This window comes from Opisthocomus hoazin, chromosome 5, assembly GCF_030867145.1.
Source record: "Opisthocomus hoazin isolate bOpiHoa1 chromosome 5, bOpiHoa1.hap1, whole genome shotgun sequence".
NCBI lineage: Eukaryota > Metazoa > Chordata > Aves > Opisthocomiformes > Opisthocomidae > Opisthocomus > Opisthocomus hoazin.
In genome coordinates this window covers 13,581,139-13,599,948 of record NC_134418.1, presented here as the reverse complement: position 1 = coordinate 13,599,948, position 18,810 = coordinate 13,581,139, and the positions used below count along the sequence as shown (strand labels likewise).

General features: G+C 39.9%; 1 protein-coding gene across 4 annotated transcripts in view; it reads left to right on the top strand.

Moving 5' to 3' along the window:
- Positions 1–18,810, top strand: part of SORCS2 (sortilin related VPS10 domain containing receptor 2) — a 595,440-nt gene that overhangs the window by 185,742 nt on the left and 390,888 nt on the right. For all 4 annotated transcript variants that reach the window (XM_075420456.1, XM_075420460.1, XM_075420458.1 and 1 more), the window contains exon 2: positions 5,328–5,395. In XM_075420456.1, coding sequence (XP_075276571.1) covers positions 5,328–5,395 — 68 coding nt within the window. The remainder of the gene's footprint in view (positions 1–5,327; positions 5,396–18,810) is intronic.

Sequence of the window (18,810 nt, the reverse complement as noted above, 5' to 3'; positions counted from 1 at the left end):
TTGTCAAGAAAGTTTTGGAAGTACAGGGGGTGGTGGTGATGAATTAATAGGCTGTGCCTAGAACGTCTTGATCTCCCTGAAATAATTACAGTTTACAGTGTGAAATAGTTATAGTTTAATAGCTGAAAAGGTGTGTTAGGCTGTGTTCTTGAGCAACACAGCAGCTTATGTTCCAGTCATACAGAGTATTAAGTGCCTGTTCAAGTGACTCTTATAAACACTTCTCTTGATTTCAGTGAGTTCATTCACATGAATTAAATTAAGCAGATGCTAATAAGTTTGCAGGAACTTGAGTCTGTCTGACCAGTGTATTTTCCTGCTAGCTCTGGCTGCCCAGAAGTATTTACAGTGTGCTCTCACCTTCCAATAAACTTGGGACAACACAAAAACTAGCAATCACACTTGCAATTATGCATTTGAAAGTATGAGTCTTTTGCTATTAAAGTTCTGAATAGATGCCAAAAAAATAATTACTTCAAATCACAAATGGCAGGGGTCATATAAAGCTTAATCCATAAGAATCTCCATATAGATAGAAAAAGAGAGATCTGTGTTAAGAATGGTCCGTGGAAGAAAACATTATGGAGGAAGCATGGAAAAAACAAAAATTCATAAGTCAGTGTTTATCAGAAAGAGAAGGATCTTAGCAAATCCTTCACAGAAAAGGAAAAACAAAAAAAGAAAACCAAAGATAAAATATAAACACCAGGGAAAGTGATTGATCTAGAATTCGTTCCCTTTTCCTTTCTCACCCCTCCTAGGTGACATGGTGATGAAAAGAGAGGATTAAAATGGGCTGCTTTAAAGCCAAAATTTTATTAGGAAATTATTAAAAGCACATTGTATATCTTAAAGAGAAGTTTTGTTCCTTTTGTTCCAGCCTTACTGCAAAGCATTTCCAGAAGAGAGCAAGAGAAGAGGAGAGGGGAAAAACGTAGATCATTCTAACTTTAATTATTCATGAATAATAGTATCAGTGGAATTTTCCATTTGTTTTCCCTGTCCGTCATTCACTGAAAACTGAAGACAGGTCTATATCCAGAAAGGATTTTTGGGTCAGGAACGGCTGCCTCTCTTTTGTTTGGAGAACAGTTTTGAGCTGTAACTGCCAGAACAATGAGAATCCACCCAGGTGGGAACTGAGTTATGGAAGCAGGGGAATGGCATGGGAGAATTGAAATTTTCTCTGTGCACCCCCCAACCCCCCAGAAAAGGCAGAGGGAGGATGGAAAAAGCAGAGGTAGAGAAATTTCTGAACTTCAAGGTCTCCCAGCCTGGACAAATTGACCAGAATTACAGTTGTTATTTCCACTGAAAATTTACTTCCAACGCACATTGCATATGACTTCTGGAATCCTTAAGGGATTTATCTTCCTTACCTTGGCCCATATGGAGAAATACTGGCCAACTCTGGCTTTATGGAGAGGTCAAAGGCAAAGAAGCAAGAAATAGAGCACTACTAAAGCTGAAAATTTTAATTTTCCTATTTTATTTTAGATCTGTACTATGTGACATGGTTGGTGTATGCCTGTCATGTAGTATCAAAATAAAACAATTTATTGAAGAGTGAAAATATTGTCTGCTGAATTCTGCGCAGGGAGCTGGAGATACAATGCTCTGTTTATTCTAATGTTCATGAAAGGAGGTGAGACTGCAGTGGTGTGCCATCTTGCTACAAAGGGGCAGAATGTGCTGGGCTTGGAGCAAGCAGGAGAAAGGTAGTCAGAAAGCTGTAACTTGCAGTAAGGACTGCTCCTAAAAGAAGTCTGTGACACTCAGATACTGAGCAAGGGATCTGTACCAGACATCTGTGTCTTTATTATGGACCAAACTGTGTCTGTATTTTTACTTGTATTTACTTAAAACCCCCAAACAGCCAAAATTCCAGTCTTCAAGCCTCATTAACATTTTCCTTCTTTAGGATTTTCAGGTAGAAAGCCCTTGGTGGTGTTATTGGTAACAAACAACTTCTGAGGAATATGGGAAAAAGGAATGCTTAGGGACTTTTGTTTCAGGGCAATGAAAGCAGAAGGGATACATTTCTTGGATATATTTGACCAGAAGCACCTTCAGATGTTTGTAGATCCCTAGCATAGAACAGTGACTTACTGTTGCCACCCCATTGACATATTGTGGGGACTAACTCAAAGAACTGTGGGTGAATCTAAGATGAAATGGTTTAAAATGGTTTCACAAGGAACAGAAAACTGGATGGACTTGGAGATCTCTAGGTAACCCTATAAATCCATCCTTAAATAAAGAATCTGCTGAGTCTAATTCTACTCTATTGCCTACATTGATTTTAGCTATAAAATAATAACACAGAATACCTAAATCTACTTTAGTTGTCCATGACTGATTGTAGTATGAGCTGGTTAAGAATCATACCCTTGATCGTTGCTCAGTTGGTGTTGTGGTTCAAGCCTCCCTCCATGTACAGGCCACCCAAGCGCTTTTGCTAGGACAGCCATGTGTGTATGAACCATTGGCTTCCATCCAACCTGAAAAATGCTTGTAATTATGGAGTCCTGTTGAAATGAAATCAGTGAAACAGGTCTCTGCTCTTACAAATGATGCACAGAATCCAGAGATCCTGAAGGCCTTTGTTTTTGCTGTTTTGATTCCTCGTGTTCTTTGGATCTGTTTATTAATTGAGAAAAAAATACTGTGCTGGTTAGCAGGATCACTATTTAGCTTGAAAAGATGCCCACAATCCAGGGGACGATGCTGTAAAATCTGTTAAATAGCTGACCTACATTTTTCAGATATTGGGATGAAATCCACCAGCATAGTTGAAGTAGCGGTCAGTCCCCTGGCAGCCTTGTACTTCTTAGGTTGTGACAGGAATCTGCTAACAGTATTTAAGAATTCAAAGATGGCTCATTATGGCTTTGCTTTTCCTACTAAGTCATTCTCCATGCTGCTAAAATGCAAAATAAGGTATTTTAAGTTTTGAAAGGATTTACCAGTCAGGTTGGAAAACGCTGACATCTGTTTCTCAGAGCTATGACTCGGATTAAGGCACCAATCCTGCAGCATAAGACATCTTGCTGTGTATGGCTGTTCCCCAATGCAGTTTGCAACTACCTGAAAGGAATTACACTGAAGTGTGAGGAACAACAGTAGCTTGCTGATTTGGTGTCTGCATCCCCTAGATGAGCTACAGCCACCAAGCAGTGCAGTGAGCCCACTCCTTGGTCCTACAAGTCTTTAACACTTACGACAGGTGCTGAGCTACAGAAATGGCTGATCTGGAAGGTGCTGTGTTGATGCTTCCATAGAGGTTAAGTTCAAAGCAGGTGGATTGAGAGTTATCCAACAGGATCTTCCGTGTGTCATAATAATCAGGTTAATTCAGGAATGAAACATTGGGCTTGCCCTGTGGCAGTGTGGCTCCAAAGTATATCGCTGAAAATCATCTGAATTTCAAAAGTTATGGTTGTGCAGTGTACAGGGATGAAAAATGCTGGCTTACTAAGTTCAGGATTCAGTCTTTGGTTCTGCATGAGCATAAGGAAACAAAGCGTAATCTCTTATATCTTTTGATATTTTCTTTTTTATTTTCATGCACCAAATATGCATTCTTATATCTCTTAGAAAATGCTCCTAGGTCAATTTTTGTGTCCTAAGAGGAATTTCAATTGTTCAGGAAAGCAAGGACTGAAACTTTTTCCTTAATAATTGGAGCCAATAGATGCTCCCAGTAGTGAAATTTCTTTGTTTTTCACCTTAATTGCAAGCACCAGCAGAAAGCTGTAGTTAAGACACTGACAATAGAATAAATAGCTGACCTGATGGAGCGTGCTTGGGCTTGTAGCCAGGAATCTCATCAGTAGATACTTTCTCCTTCGGGAAATGTTTTTTTTTTTTTTTTTCTTTTTCTTTTCCTCTTGGCTTTGTAAGTCTTGTAGTAACCTACATAAAAGCAAAAGATTTCTTTTTCTTGCTTGCTTTATTTTAAACCAAGCCTTTATTTTTTTATAACTCGTCAAATTCCAATGAAGTGGTCTGGTAGATTGTGACCCTTGAGAATAGGAAATGTTAATACTATTTGTGAGCTATGGATTGCTTCTGCTTTTACTTGTATCAATATACATCTAGTAATATGTGTTGTGAATTTATCAGGCTTAGATAACCTTGAGTGCGACTGGTATTATAGCTTAGTTCTGCATAACTTTGTGTTATTTCCAAAATGTGATGCATATAACACCCATGGTCTGGAATTCTGTTCTCTCACGAGCTTCAGTGTACAGAGACTGTCTCATAAATGTATCATCAACATATTAGTTATCTAAATAATCAAAGTGACTGCCTGCAGTTGCTGTTTGCTGGAGATTTCATCTGGTGGTCAGGAGCAGAGGAAGTGCCAGTTAAATAACAGCATGCTCCCAACTGTTGGAGGCTGATGTTGACCCCTCATTAAAGAAAGCCAACAGCTGTGCAAGGAACCAGAGGTTCTTCCTGTTCTGCCTCTGTGGGGTTGCTATGGGAACGTGGGTAGAAGAACCACTAGTATGGACTGGCAGCAAGTGAAGGAAATCTGTTGTAAATGATCTAAATATAAAACATAGCATTCAGCTTGATAGACCAGTCATGGACTACTACTTTACGTTGTTTGAGCAGTGAATTTGTTTCATGTTGAATGAATGGAAAGTGTTTCTTGCTGACTTTTGTCATAGGTTGAAGGTGTTTTGTGGATGGAATTTGTTTGTGTATTTTGTTGGCTGTTGGTGATGTAGGTGAGTAATTTACAGAGCACAGAGCTGGTTCTTGAAGGAAAAAAAGTAATAATTCTAGGAACAAAAAATGACAGACAACAGGAAGTTCCATTTCTAATCTTACAGGGAAGACTAGAGCTCATTTTCTGCCTGAATGTGTTATCTGGATAATCAAAGTTAATCACCATTGTTTAACACTTCAGATTAAAAAAAAGAAATTGTGTCTGTAGGTGTCCAAGACAGTTGCCTCCTAAATATACACTAGCAACCAGATTGGTTCTTCCTGCTGAGCAAGTCATACAAATTGCTTGGGGGCTGTCATGTGGTGGGGAAATTTATGTGACTATTCCAACTACGCTGCTCATGTGAAACGGGCAGTCTTTCACAAAGTCACCATGTTTGCAGAAAACTTCGAGTACTGAAACCACTCTTCTCAGAAAGAGAAAGGAAAAAACCCTGTCTAAAAGCAAAGCTGGCAGGTGGTAAAAATAAAGTGGAATACAGGTCAGATTTTCAGGAGCCTCACTTCTTGCATTCTGCCCATGATCTACTTCTGTTTCTTATATCAGTTTACATATATAAATGTATTTATTCTTATTTTCTTTTTAGGTGATCCTGATCCTTACCAAGTATTATCATACTGACATGGGGAAAGTGCTGGAGAGCTCTTTGTGGAGGTACGTTCTCTGCTTTTCCAATAACCTTCCTCCCTGCCCCATTCTCAGTGTAGTTCTGTCTCTTTTCCCTTTCCAAACTGCTGCTGAGTTGGGTTGGTAGCTGATTAATGCTAGTACAGCAAGATTATCCAGATTGTCATCAGCTCTTACTCCTTCTCTTCCTTAAATGCAGTTCCTGCAGTTTAATACAAAAGAGTTTGAAATTAGTTTTAACGGTAGAGACAAACAATGATAGAGAGTATCAGGTATCTTCTGATGGCACTTTGCAAGATGCCATTCTCTTCCTTTTCTTTGGAAAGTCACTTAAAAACTTGGATATGCTTATTGTGTTGGGATGTCTCTGTTAGGAGTTCTCACTGCTCTTGAGTACTGTACTGAGGTTAGTAAATAATCCTGATTTGGAAGTAGTCACGACTGGATGAAATACAATACCAGTGCAGGTTATATGGTCTCTTACGACAACTAGGAATATGTAGTGATCCAAATAAATTTCTAAATTGATTCTCATTTCATTAACATTCATGAATTTGGATATCAAAATCCCCATTGTCTGTGTGTGCACAAATTGCGCTTTCAGGTGTGTATCAGCACAAAACCAGGGCTAGGGTAAGTCTATGTTATACTGGCCATACTGGTTATCTTCTCTTGTGTTAATTTTGTTTTGCTAAGTGGGCTTTTGTGCTCTAATTTTCTGTGTATCTGTATAAATCTTCCATAAAAAATTTTTGCTAGACCCATTATGTACACTTCAAAAGAGAATGTATTTCACTGTTATCAATAAACATAACATTGCTCCAACGTTTGCTATGCTAGTTTAGCTGGCTTATCTGTAGGAGTAGAAATATTCTTGAAATATTCATCTGGGATTTCTGAATAGTTGTTATAAATGACTGGAGACTTACTTGAGGAGTCTTATGTGAAATTCTTATGCAGCCCATAAGCTTCAGGTCTAGAAACAAACAGGTTATCTAATGCTTTGTGGCTTAGGTACTTGTGAACTTCATACTGTCCCAAGAGCTTGTGTGGGGACTCGGCCTTCATTTGTGTGTGTAAGGAGCTTTACGGAGACAATCCAAGAAAAGGAGTGGGCAACGCAATAGGGAGTGGGAAAAGTCTGTGACCAGGACATAAAGCACACCAGCCTTGTTACTTGTTTTGAAGGATTTCTCATAATGACGGTGTATCTTTGCAATAGCTTGATTTCATCCTAGTAGCTGAGTTGTGCAGGCTGGCCTGGGGCAGTGGTCCATGCAGCACAAGGGTATGTTCAGGTAAAAAAGAAACTTCTAGTCATAAAAAAGGGGTGTTCAGGAAAGAGAGTAACATCAAATGGAGACTGGTATTGGCTCAGGTTTGGCCTTTTTAGGGCTGTGATGGTTAATTTGTAATTATCCTTCAAACATACAAGATGTGAAATTAACTGGACATTTGTTTCTGTTTCAATTTTTGTCCAACATCTTGTGCAAAGAAGATAAACAAATGGCAATTTGGATACTCCCGTAATTGCGTAAGCACACATTGCTTTCCTGTTCTATGCCCCTGGCCTATACAACATGTGCAATATGTTTCAAGTTTTTCTTCAGTGTAATCTATCATAGAAGTCTTTTAAACTTATGCAGTCAGACTCTTCAAAATAAACTCTCTGCTCTTTCAAAATAAACATAAACCAGGCTTCAGATAATGTTGCTTTCTTTTGAGAATATAAACACTTTAAACAAGGTCATTCAGACCTTGTTGGCAGCTGGTGTAAAGAAACTGGTGTGAACTGCATTCAGATAGAGTTGATGCTAGTGTGCATCATAGGGCAGTCAGGCCCTTTTACTTCCAGGTAATAGATGTACCAGATGCTTTGGTTGTTTATAAAACGAGGATGGAAAAGCTGAAAGGAAGCAAGCGCTGAAGAGAAGCACTTGGGCCAGGGGTGGTAGGTGATCCATCCCTAGGTATGTTCTGCTCTGGGCTAACCTCCTTCCTCTGCCCACTGAGGCACAAAAGCAACACATGAGGTTGTCAGACTGGGGGGCTTCCAAAGTGCCTGCATCTGGAAAAGCACAGATGACACCAAAATATCCAATAGTGCCTCTCTCTGTTGAAATGTAGCTCATTATTTGTACTAAATAGAATAAAAATAAATACTGTCTGTGGAGTTGGGGACCTTTTGTGTTTTTCTCTGTGTGAAATGGTTGGGTGTGAACTGGTGGGGCTCCATGTTTGCTGGTGGAGCCAGGGTGTTGTGCTCACATTAGCAGCCTGCCCAGAATGCACAATGTATATGTTTTTAAACTTCTTTATTTGATTCTCTTTTGCATTCTTCTTATTTGCATCAGAAAAAGATACAGTAAAACAGGTGTGAAAAATGTTAGAGGTTTTTTTGTCAGTGGAAAAAAGCCATTAATCTTTGTGAGGTTTCTGTGCCCTAGTGAGAATGGATCCTGTCTGGTTATTTCCTGAATCAGTCCAATGTTTTTCTTCTTCCTGTCTTGCCCAGCTAGATCATCCCAGACACTTCATATTCTCTAAGTCTCTAAGCGAAAATAAACTTGTTTCATAACCTGATCAATCCCCACCAGGTTACTTTTTCAGTGTTGTTAATCTCCCACTTTTATCTTGCAAATCAGTAAATATTATCCTAGCTTGGCATTTATTGGTTCTTTTGTTTCTTGAAAATGTAGCTGTCTTTTCTTCCTCTAAAACATATTTCCTGTTCATCTCTCTCTCTTCTTCTCCCATCACTCAAAATAATTGGTGGGTTTTTTTCCTTGCTTTGTGGAACAGGGAATGAGAAGGGAAGGGTGACTCAGTGGTCCAGCGATGCTTATTTCTTCTTAGTGACCTTGGAGTTGCAGTCAGACTTTTCAGAGTAATACAAATGGTGGGGAAAACCACCGGTTGGAGGTGCATGCCTGGGGTGGAGGGCTCTTTATGCGAAGAAGATAGACAATTTTTTTTTTTCTTTTAGAAGTGTATCTAGTTGACTAATTTCTGTGCCTCTGCAGAGTGTTGTTAATTTGTGTAGGTAATTTATGCCTGCCCCCCCAGGTCAGGTTACAGGATTGGGAGGCCTAAATTTTAATTGCCTTGGAATCTTTTCATTGTTGAATAAACGAGGAAAATGGTCCTGGAGAATGAAAGTCTTAACAGCTCTTTACCAGTAGCAGCCATGTCTGATTACACTGAAGAGGTGGAGGCATAAATCTTCGTGGGAACACGTAGTTAGAAAACACCAGGGTGTGCTGCTCTAGTCAGCTATTTCTGATACTTTGCTAATTTGCCTATTAAGTAATTGTGAAGTTTGGGGTAAATTATATAGTTATTTACTTCAAAATAAGGTAGGGAAATAAACAGAGATTACATTGGTTACCTCTTGAATATAAATTAAAATAACCTATTGAGAAGGAACAGAGGGTTGTTTTCAGGTTTATTTTTAGAGTTTCTAAACTGCAGTATGTATTGGGAATATAGGCTGGCCTTTGTCTTAGGCCTCATTAGCGTAAAGACAAAAGCTCATACTGTGACTAAATTCAGGTACTAAAATTATCTTCACAAATTCTTCCCATATTGAAGATACTGTGCATACTATTGCTGTTTCTGTCAGAGTCCACACACATCTTTATCCAGCAGGCTTATGGTGTGAAGGGCCTGAATCAAACAGACCATGTAGGAGAATAGCTTCTGGAGTATGTGTTTTCATATGCTTGATGGACCAGTTTGTGCATAAATACATAGGTGCACATATTTGACAACCTCAGGTGCCTGCTTGCATGTGTTTCATGCCTGCAGCTTTAGATGTATGTACTTTGATCTTACAATCAAATATTTTAACTTTGAGATGGTAGCCACTAAGAAATTAATACCTATACTTATCTGCACACCTGAGTTAATTAATCCTAATAATGTCTCTTGGAAATAGATATATATTATTTTTATTATTATTCCATTTTATACATGAGACACCTGCGGTAGTAGCTGATTGCTGAAGGTTATGTAGTGACAGCATTCTATGGCCGCAGAATGGGCTTCCAACCCTGTGCTTAGGCTGGCTCAGAGTCCCGTTTCTGGTATGCAGGCAGCCTTCCCCTTCTTAACTTGATCTCAGCAATGAATAATAGATTCTGATGATGATTGCTAATAAAGTTGTGATTGCATATTATCAAGCTGTAATGATATGATAGTGCTAAAGCGACTTGCTGTGTAATTGCCATTGTTCCCAATGGCATCACCATGTTGTTATTGCTTCGCCACAGCAGAACAAATGGCATTATTTGATGTTAACTGCACTGTTAACTCCTCTCAGCATTGCATGCTGAACCCCAAGCAGGCCTGTTTTCAGAGACGTTGAGATATTTTGCCTCATGTTGTCAATAATGAGCTGCTAAATGAAGAAACAGACTTTGACTGCTTAAACGTGGTTGGCTATCATAGCTAAACATCCTGGGCCTGCTTGCTCCCAAGGCAGCCTGAGGCAGGAGGGAAGCCGCAGCGCTGTGCGAGGAGATTGTGCATCCGGGCCAGTGGCCGGGCGGCTGGAGGTAAGAGCGGCTGAGGGAGCCTCAGGCTTGGCAAACCTCTGGCAGTCAGGAAAAGCCTCTCTGCTGGCACTGCCATTTCCATCTGCACCCACAAAAAGCCACATATTCAGGGCAAGCCCCGGTTATACAGGCCCCCTGGCCCTCAGTAGCAGTCAATGCATGGTGACTGAATGGTGCTTTGGGCATTTACATAAAGATGCGTGCCTACAGTAAGGTTAAAATCCAGGCTACAGAGAGTGGGAGATCCTTTTAAGGTGGGTGCAGTGAACAACATACCACTTGGGAAAGTAAAATTTCCAGACTCTCCATAGAGCGTGAGAGAACAAGTATGGGCATGTGTTTCCAAACTCTTTGGACTTGTAGCTGAAATTCATTTGACCTGTTTCCTAAAATTAATTAAAATAAACAAACAAACAACAACAAAAAAACCCCAGTACAGAGTCTGGTGCCCCAGTGAAATTATTTCTTGGTGTAGAGTGCTGCTTAAATAAGTGAGCAACAGTATTCTGCAGCAACTTGCGCTTCCAGATGGTCTTGTATTGTGGTTCTGCTTTGAAAACTGACTTTGTAGAAATGGCCCCAAGGGATGGAGTTATTGAGTCTGTGATTTCCATGTCAAATTTGCTCTTTTTCCAAGTCAAAACAAAGAAAGAAATGGCTTTCTAATTATTAGCCCAGCGAACTCAGCTTGGGATCTGATGTCTAGCTGTGCTTTCTCTGGCTAATGCATCATCCTGAGTAATGCAGGTTCTGCAATCAGAATAGACTGCCCTCAATTATACCTGTGCAGCTCTTTTGTCCTTCTATTATATCCTTATTTACACCTGTTCTGCTGTGAAAAGGTTTTGGACAGTACCACTGAAAAGGCAGTCCTAAAATTAGAATTTTATTTCCCTTATTGAACAACAGATTTTTATACTGTCTTTGATCATATTTCCATATTCACCTAATAGCATTACAAAGACTTTCATTATCTTTGCTGCAATTTCTGTCTTGTTAATACTCTACAGTGCATCATTATGAGTTGAATTGTGCAGGAAAGTCTCTATTTTAAATTTATTTTTGAGCAGTTAAAACGTGCTTATTATGGGTGTCAGGTAAGAAAAATACAGAAAAGACAAAGGAAATGGAAGGAACATGTCTTGACAAACCTTTGAATGTGTGAGATTGAAGAGATGTTTCTTGACATCTTTAGCGGGCAGTGGTATTGATTTAGGGACCTAAAGGGTGCCAATGTTGCAGTGTGCTTCTGTAGTGTGTGCTGTAATGGATACATGACCCTCCATAGGCTTTCCTGAGACCAAGACCCATCACACTGGCAGTAACCTTGGTGTTACCTTGGTGCTGCACTCATCCTGTCACGTTTTGGCTATAGCTTTTGGCCGTTCAATAACAGAATGAACTTTGGTCATGGGTGTTTGGAACCATTCTCTGAGTTGTGACCTGTAGATCCCTCTGAAAGAGATGTCTTTTAAATGTCTCTCCAGGGACTGGGGCTTAGCTTAAGGAGGCCCTTTTAAGTCTGTTGCCAAAATAGCATTTTAAAAATATTTTTACATCTAGTATGTATGAAGGTCTGAACTGAAAAAAAAAATCCTACAAGCAAGTAAAAGCTACCAGAGAAGTCTGTCCAAAATGTTTTACTGAGCATCTGTTGCTCACGAATGAGAGTGCTGTGTCATAACTACTCTTCCAAGTCTTCAGCAACTCGGAGTGGTGATGATGATTTTGAATGTTTACATGTTTCTACGCTAATTCGTGAATATACGAAGAATACATGATGTGGAGTAAGATCCAGTTGGAAAGCTGTGATTTATATAGCTAGGCAAAGGCTCTTGCTTGCAGTAAACTTGTGTTTATTGGAGATGGTAGCAGCATTCCTTCTGGAAAAGGAATTAAATCATTCTGAGATATAACTCATAATGAGTCAATTTATTAAGAAAGAATAACCAGTTATTTTAAATGTTTTACGAATACTATCCTATTGTTTGAGTAACTTGAACCTAAGTCATAGAATTTCAGATTGCTTTAACTGGAACTGGTATCATAAACATTTTTTATAGGCACAGACTGTGTGGGAATTGTACCACAGGTTCTTGTTTTAAGTAGATTCCTTTTGACTGGGACTGACTGTCATAGAATAAGAAATCTTTCCTACCTAAAACCCATCCAGGTTGGTAGCCTGTTCAAGAAAGCCACTTCACTGGCATTTCCTTAGATCTGTTGTGGTATCTTATTGCATAAGCCTCCCTGCAAGAAATGATCATCTTTCTTGCTGGCCTCAGCAGACAGGTTTCAGGTGAGGAGCAGAGAAACAGGGTCCTCCTGTGCATTAGTCATCTGTGGGGTTTGTAATTTTGCGTGTGTGTTGCTTGTGCCCTCCCTCCCAGCGTGAAACAGGGAAGCTTGCATTGCCACTGCCCACGATCCACTTCTATACAATCAAACCAAGAATTGCAATCTCAGTGCTTTTATTGTGGCGTGATTGCTCTGTACTAAATTCATACAAAAACAGTTGAGCCATCGTTTTTTAGCTAATCAGAAGTGCTTTGCTGCATTGTCATCCATTAACTCCCACTGTCAGCAGGCCAGCACAGCAGGGAGGTGCAGGGCCCGTAACCTAGGGGCAGATGGAATGTCACTGTATATATATTAAGTAATGTTTCCTTTGCCACGCTGCAAAATGGAATAAATAAGAAACCACAATCAAAGCATCTAGTTTCACTGCTCATCACATTTTTATGATGATGAATGAGGCATAAAAACCTGAATAGGATATATTTTTAAAACCTGAAAAGGCTGCAGTCATGGCTTGCGGGAGCATATGGTAAAGTAGATATGACATCACACTCAGCAACTAGTGATACTGCTGGTTCCACCTTCAGCCTACTGTGTGACCTTGTTTGAAGAACTTACTGTTCCTGGGCTTTCCTCTGCTTGGTCTTTGCCCAATTTATTTCTTTGGAGTATAAGTAATTTGGAGAACTGATTGTACAAGTGCAATGGGACCCTCCATCGGTGCTGGGGCTGTAATGCTGCATTAGTACAAATAATAAGAAAGAGCTGCAACATTTAGGGATGTTTAATGTTTGTCTCCTTATAGTTTTTGGCTTGAGCCTGAGAAGGACAGGAGACTATCAGAGAGCGCTGACATACCAGGATACTCATCCGAAAACACTTACTTGTAGTTTCATTACAAGGCAGCTAGTGATGAAATGCATTTTCTCAGCTGCTGTTTTGAAAATGCTGTTTTGCAACCCCTGCCATTGCTTCTCTTAACGTTGGGCACCTTGTGTCACTGACGTGGTATGTGGCAAGCGAGCAGCTTCGATTGCTTCTGTTCTATGTGCAGTTTGCTCTAGTGCATTCCCTGCAAACTGATTGCAAATTAATTTGGTTGTTGGGGCTGAATGAAAGAACAGCTGCATAGTTAATTATGCAGAATGGTATAGAAAAATGTGGTGTTAATGTTTTATACTCTCATTATCCCTGCAGTATGGAATATATTTTTCACTGTGAAAATAACAAAGGCAATATTTCACACATAACTTATTTATTAGGAACTTTGTATTGTTAGGCAGATTTCTCTGCTTTAATTTGGTAGGGATAGGGACAATTAAAAACTTCATACAAGCCAGCTTTTAAAATGTAAATATAATCTTATGTGCTGAAGAATTTGGGGGTGTGGGTAGTTTACAAAAATTAAACCCATTTTACAGTAAGATTTAAATGTACTGATTCTTTTTAGTGTTCTGAAATATGGAAGGTTAATTGAGAGTTTTTGCTTCTCCCTGCAACCTCTCATTGAAGAGCTGACTGATAATTAATCAATTAGTCAATTGAAGCTCTGTTCCAGCTACTTTTTGGGGTTTTGTTTTCTTTTGTTTTCATATGATATTTGATTTTGTCTCTTCCTACTTCTGCTCTTCCTCTTTCCCCTTCAGCATAATTTCCTCCTATCGCATACAGAGCAGGGATAGAAACTTATTTTGCTTAAATAAATAGCCATTCTTGAGCTAACCTTCAAAAAAGATATTTTACTTTCTCACCAACTTTCTCTTCCAGTGGCCCTTTCTTGCTACCTATTACTCTCCCTCTTTCATAGGACTGGGTTTGTGTCTCTTCCAGGCTTGACTTTTCCAGTCCAAGCTGGAGAAGCTACTTCTTGGAGGAGGTATGAAGTGTCTACCAAAGTTTTTGCATTTCTGTCTAACATGTCATCTCCAAGGCTGGTTTTTGAAGCTGTTCCAGAGCTGATGTCCTTCCGATGGCAGGGCTTTTCCCTGGTAGTTGCTTTGCCAGACTGTAGATATTTCCATGACGTATGAGCACATATGATCCCAATTTTCTATCAGGATCTGAAATTCTGACTTCAGTCTGAGAGGAGGGGAAATCCCTGTTACCACCTATTTGTTAAAAGCACCTATCTGTGTTATCTTATTTTTTCCTGCATCTGGTATATACTTTATTGGCCAAACGGGTATCATTTTTCTTGAAGAGGGTGCATGCAGTTGGAATTGCGTCCCTTGATACAAAGACTTTGCCGTATCAGAGAAATACAGGCACCTCTGTGCAAAAGCCAGGGAAAAGTGGACATGCAGTAAAGTGCGCTTTCTTCATATCAAAAAGACAAAGAGTTCAGCTCAAAGGCATCTACATCACTCAGCCTTTCGATAACCAGTCTTCCAAGCTTGTGTTTCTGGCAGGAAGAGGATGTATGGTCGTGCTTTCTGCATGATTCAGACAGTTTTCTGTAACGCTCATCCGTCCTTAGGATTGCTGGCTGCAGTGAAGGCTTCGACATAAAATGTTAACACATGGGAGAGAAAATGATTTTAAATTTTATTTTTTTCCAAGAATTTGAAGACCTATCACCGTTTTATCTTAATTCCTACCATATGCTGTCCACTCCTTATTTTTGTGATGTCTCTTTGGGATTGAGTGTATATGGAAAAATGTGATTTCAAAATAAAGGTGTGCTGTTGTGAAGTACACTGATGAGAGGTTGAGATTTCTCTCCCTTTATCCTACCCCTAGACAGTGTCTGTGCTAAATACTGGTCTCTGAGGTTTCAGTAGTTTTTAATTTGCTTTTTCTTCAGCCTGATATGTAAAATTAGAAAAATAATAATATTTTACTTTTTAGCCTCATTTAAAAATAATTGGAAGCAAAATATACATGTGATGGAGTTTTGTATGTGTGATGATTTCAAGTGCATAATAATTAAACTCTTGGTGCTATTTTGGTGCAATTTTCAGCTTAGTTCAGACTGCTCTGTGCTAATGGCAAGGATGCACCAGTAAAATATTATTCCTCTGCGCTGTGAGAGGGCAGCGCTTTCTGGCAAAGTGCAGAAGCCCAGAGTGAAAACTCTCATGCCTTGACTTTCGATATGGCCTCAGGTGAATATATGAATCTGTCAGTGTTCCAGAGTGGAAAGTGTCCAAGAAACACATTTAAATAAAATTGAAGAAGGAAAGTAAGTTAATTATTTAAAGATCAGAAAAGTATGTTACAAATATGCTGCATAAAGCACCCTGACCTATCACAGCATTACCTTAATAGGTCACAGTTAGAAGAGATCTTAACTCCTTGCTTAAGTATACTTCAGGTACAACATCTCATAATGTGCACTGGTAGATGAAATGCAGTGTCGTACCTTCAGAGAACGATTTTCATTGCAAGGGAGCTCTGGTGATCACCAGGTACAACCCCCGCTCAAAGTGGGGCTTGCTGCAGAAGTTAATCAGGTGGCTCAGGGCCTCGTAGTGCCCAGCTCTGAGAATCCTCCAGGATGGAGATCCCACAGCTTTACTGGGCAACCTCTGTCCATCCATTTGCCGCTCTCATTGTGAAGGGTTGTGTCAACTGGAATTTCCCATCTGGCAGCGTGTGCCTGCCATCTGTTGTCTTTTCACTATGTACCCTGGTCCTGTTTTACTTAAAACCTCCGTTTAAGTACTGGAAGACTGAAATCAGATTCCCCACTAGCCTTGCTTCCCAGATTAGCCAAACTCTGCTCCCTCAGCTGTTGCTTCTACGTCATGTGCTCCAGTTTCCTCACCATCTTAGTGACCCTCCACTGGCCTCACTCCAGGTTGCTGATCTCTCTCCTCTATGAAGAGCCAAAAAACTGAATGCGCTTACTTTATCCCTTTTGTGGAAGTGGGGTGATCAGTCGTCTGGGGGCCCCTCTCTGCTGCTCTCCCCACATATAATAGGCTGTGCTTGGGTGAATGGTTTAGAATGGTTTCCTTATTTATCTGAATATAAAAGTAAGTGTGAAAATCCCTATATGCCGAAGTCATTAACAGTGGAAATTCAGTTCTTTAAAAATTACTTAGATACCCAAGTCACTTCATACCTCTTGAAAAAGATAACATTGGCCTTGTTTGCACTGAACCTGTCGGTGTAAGAACAGTGGGGATGCCAGCATTAACTTTTTGTCTTCACTTTTGTTATGCAGTATGAATTCTTGATGGCTTTTGATTTAGTTGCTGGTACATTATTTATGACATCTCTTGGCTGCAGCTGCTGTAATCCACAAACCAAAGCCAAGCCTATTGTTTCTAGTAATAGAATTGTAGTTTGTTGTGGAGCGACTCCCAGGTAATTAGGCACGATGTGCTGTTATTGGTTGTAACATGGGCTTTTCTAAATAAAGCATTAATCAGACTGAATGACAGGTTAAAGTGTTGTTTTTATTGGTTTTTTTCTTTTGAAGATTTGTCTACAATAGGTAAACATTGTGGCCACAAACATTAGGAAGATTAATTTTGCAGGAAAGAAAAGACAATTATGTTTGGTTTTTTTTTTTAATGATCCCTCACTTAAAAAAGAATTCTTTTAAGTGAGAATACTGAAATGTGCAAAGTGGAGTTTTTGAGGGCAAGAATTCACGTACTAATCCTGGGATGTGGGTAAAGCTAAAGTCGCATTCAAAGAGTGGATTTCCTACAGCAGTTTTTACTGCTATAGGATTTATGAAGTTTTGGACAATATGTGGTCATCTTTAGCTTGAGCTGTACTTTCATATGTGTATATTCTTGGTTGACAGGGTTTTAAGGGTCAAACGTAGACACCTGACATCGCTGGAGTAAAAACTGCTGATTGCTCAAAAAAGTGACTATGAATGGAGAGGAAGTTCTAAGAGGCACAACACTGGTTTGGTGTTAGTTTCTTGTCCCTTGGCATCTTCTCATCAAAGCTGGATTCTTTTGTGGAGTATGTGATGGATACAAGCTAACAGGAAAGAACGCAAAGGAAATTGGATGAAATTCAGCATTAGCTCTGAAAATCAGAATATATAGTAGCCAATCCAAAATCTATGAGAAGCTAATGGATTTGCCTCGATTAAAGTGGCAAGCTTGTGAAACAGTCCCTGCCACAAGAACATTTAGGACTGGGGATGGGAAACAGAATGAAGTCAAATTGAATTTGTTCCATTGAAGGTTGTTCCCTCAAGTGTGTTACGTTGCAGTATTATTTTCTTAAGAGAGAAATTAAAGCAGCAGCTTTTTTAGGACTGTGTCCTATTTTGATTCTCTGTGTTGAGTTTGACTGACTAACAGGGAATGGTGTTTATGAAAAGGCTCTAGTTTGCTTTCTCCCAGGTGGTGAAGAAAAGTGAATTACCGTGTTACAGGTTACAAAGCAAGTGTTGGGGTGACACTGAGGCAGAGCCTAGACCAGACAGGGATTCTTCCAATTTTTGTTTTGCTTCGTGGAGTGCTGCATATTCAGTATTTAATTTCCCTTTGCACCCTCTCTGTATAATGCCCACGAGGAGTAGCAGCTGTTGTTGCTGCCATGCTCACAGTGAGCTGGATTTACCTGTCAGCAAGTCTCCGAGAGTTTTCAGTATGAGGAAACAGTCACTTCAGAGGAACTGAACTGTGTGTGGTGTCACCCTTGGGGACAAGCTAAACTGCAAGGCCCTCCACCTTCTCTCCTTGAAAACAAACCATCTTTTAGTGCATAAACGTATGTGCCCTACTGGGGGACAAGGCAATAAATTGGCTTAATTGCTTTAAAGAGTGCTTGTGCTTTTGGAAGCAGTGGGGCTGTAATGATATGTGCAGGTTACAAGTCAGGTCCTACAACTAACTATAGACTTCAGCTGCAGTTTGTACCAATTGTGGATTGTTTTAGAGCAAAGATTTGTGGAGTGCAGTGTTATTTATTATGGAAGTAGTAATCATCTGTTCCCATTCTTTTTTTCCCCTCTGATAGCCTCTGAGGAGACATTCCTTTGGTCATTGGCGTTGGAGTATCTGTTCCACAGATGAAGCCCTGCAGCAATAAAAAAGGGTTAAAGTTGAGCTCAACAGCAGGAATTTTCTCATCATGACAGTTTGCACAGCAATTTTTTTTGCATCACAAAGCATTTTCATCTAGGCAGAAAATGGGTGATCTTACCTTGGGATGGGAGGAAGGCGATGTTGTTTGTATACAGGTTGGATTATTCCGAGTAAAAACTGTAGTCTTCAAAGGCCTTGGGTGTCTGATGATTATTGTGTTGGTTTGGACATTAAAGTGGAAAGAATTGACATGTTAGAACTAAGTCTGTTCATTCCTTTATTCTCAGCTTCCTGACCTGTTCTTTGCTCTGTCACGATCATGGATTTTTGTTGAACCTCATCCCTTATCACTCATTTTGTCACTTAGTGTAACGGGCAGAAGATTTCGAGGAGGCACACTGGAGGCCAGGTGGCTCTGGAGCAGATTCTTGGCTTCTGGTTTTCTTCTGTGTTTGATAACAAATGGCAAGAGTCCCAGTGTTGAACCCAGTCCTTCTTCCCCAACCAGGCTTAACTCAATCCTGCCTAGGCAGCTGAATGGCAGCGAGACAGCTGGTCGCGGACAGGCAATACTTGCAGTAGTTTC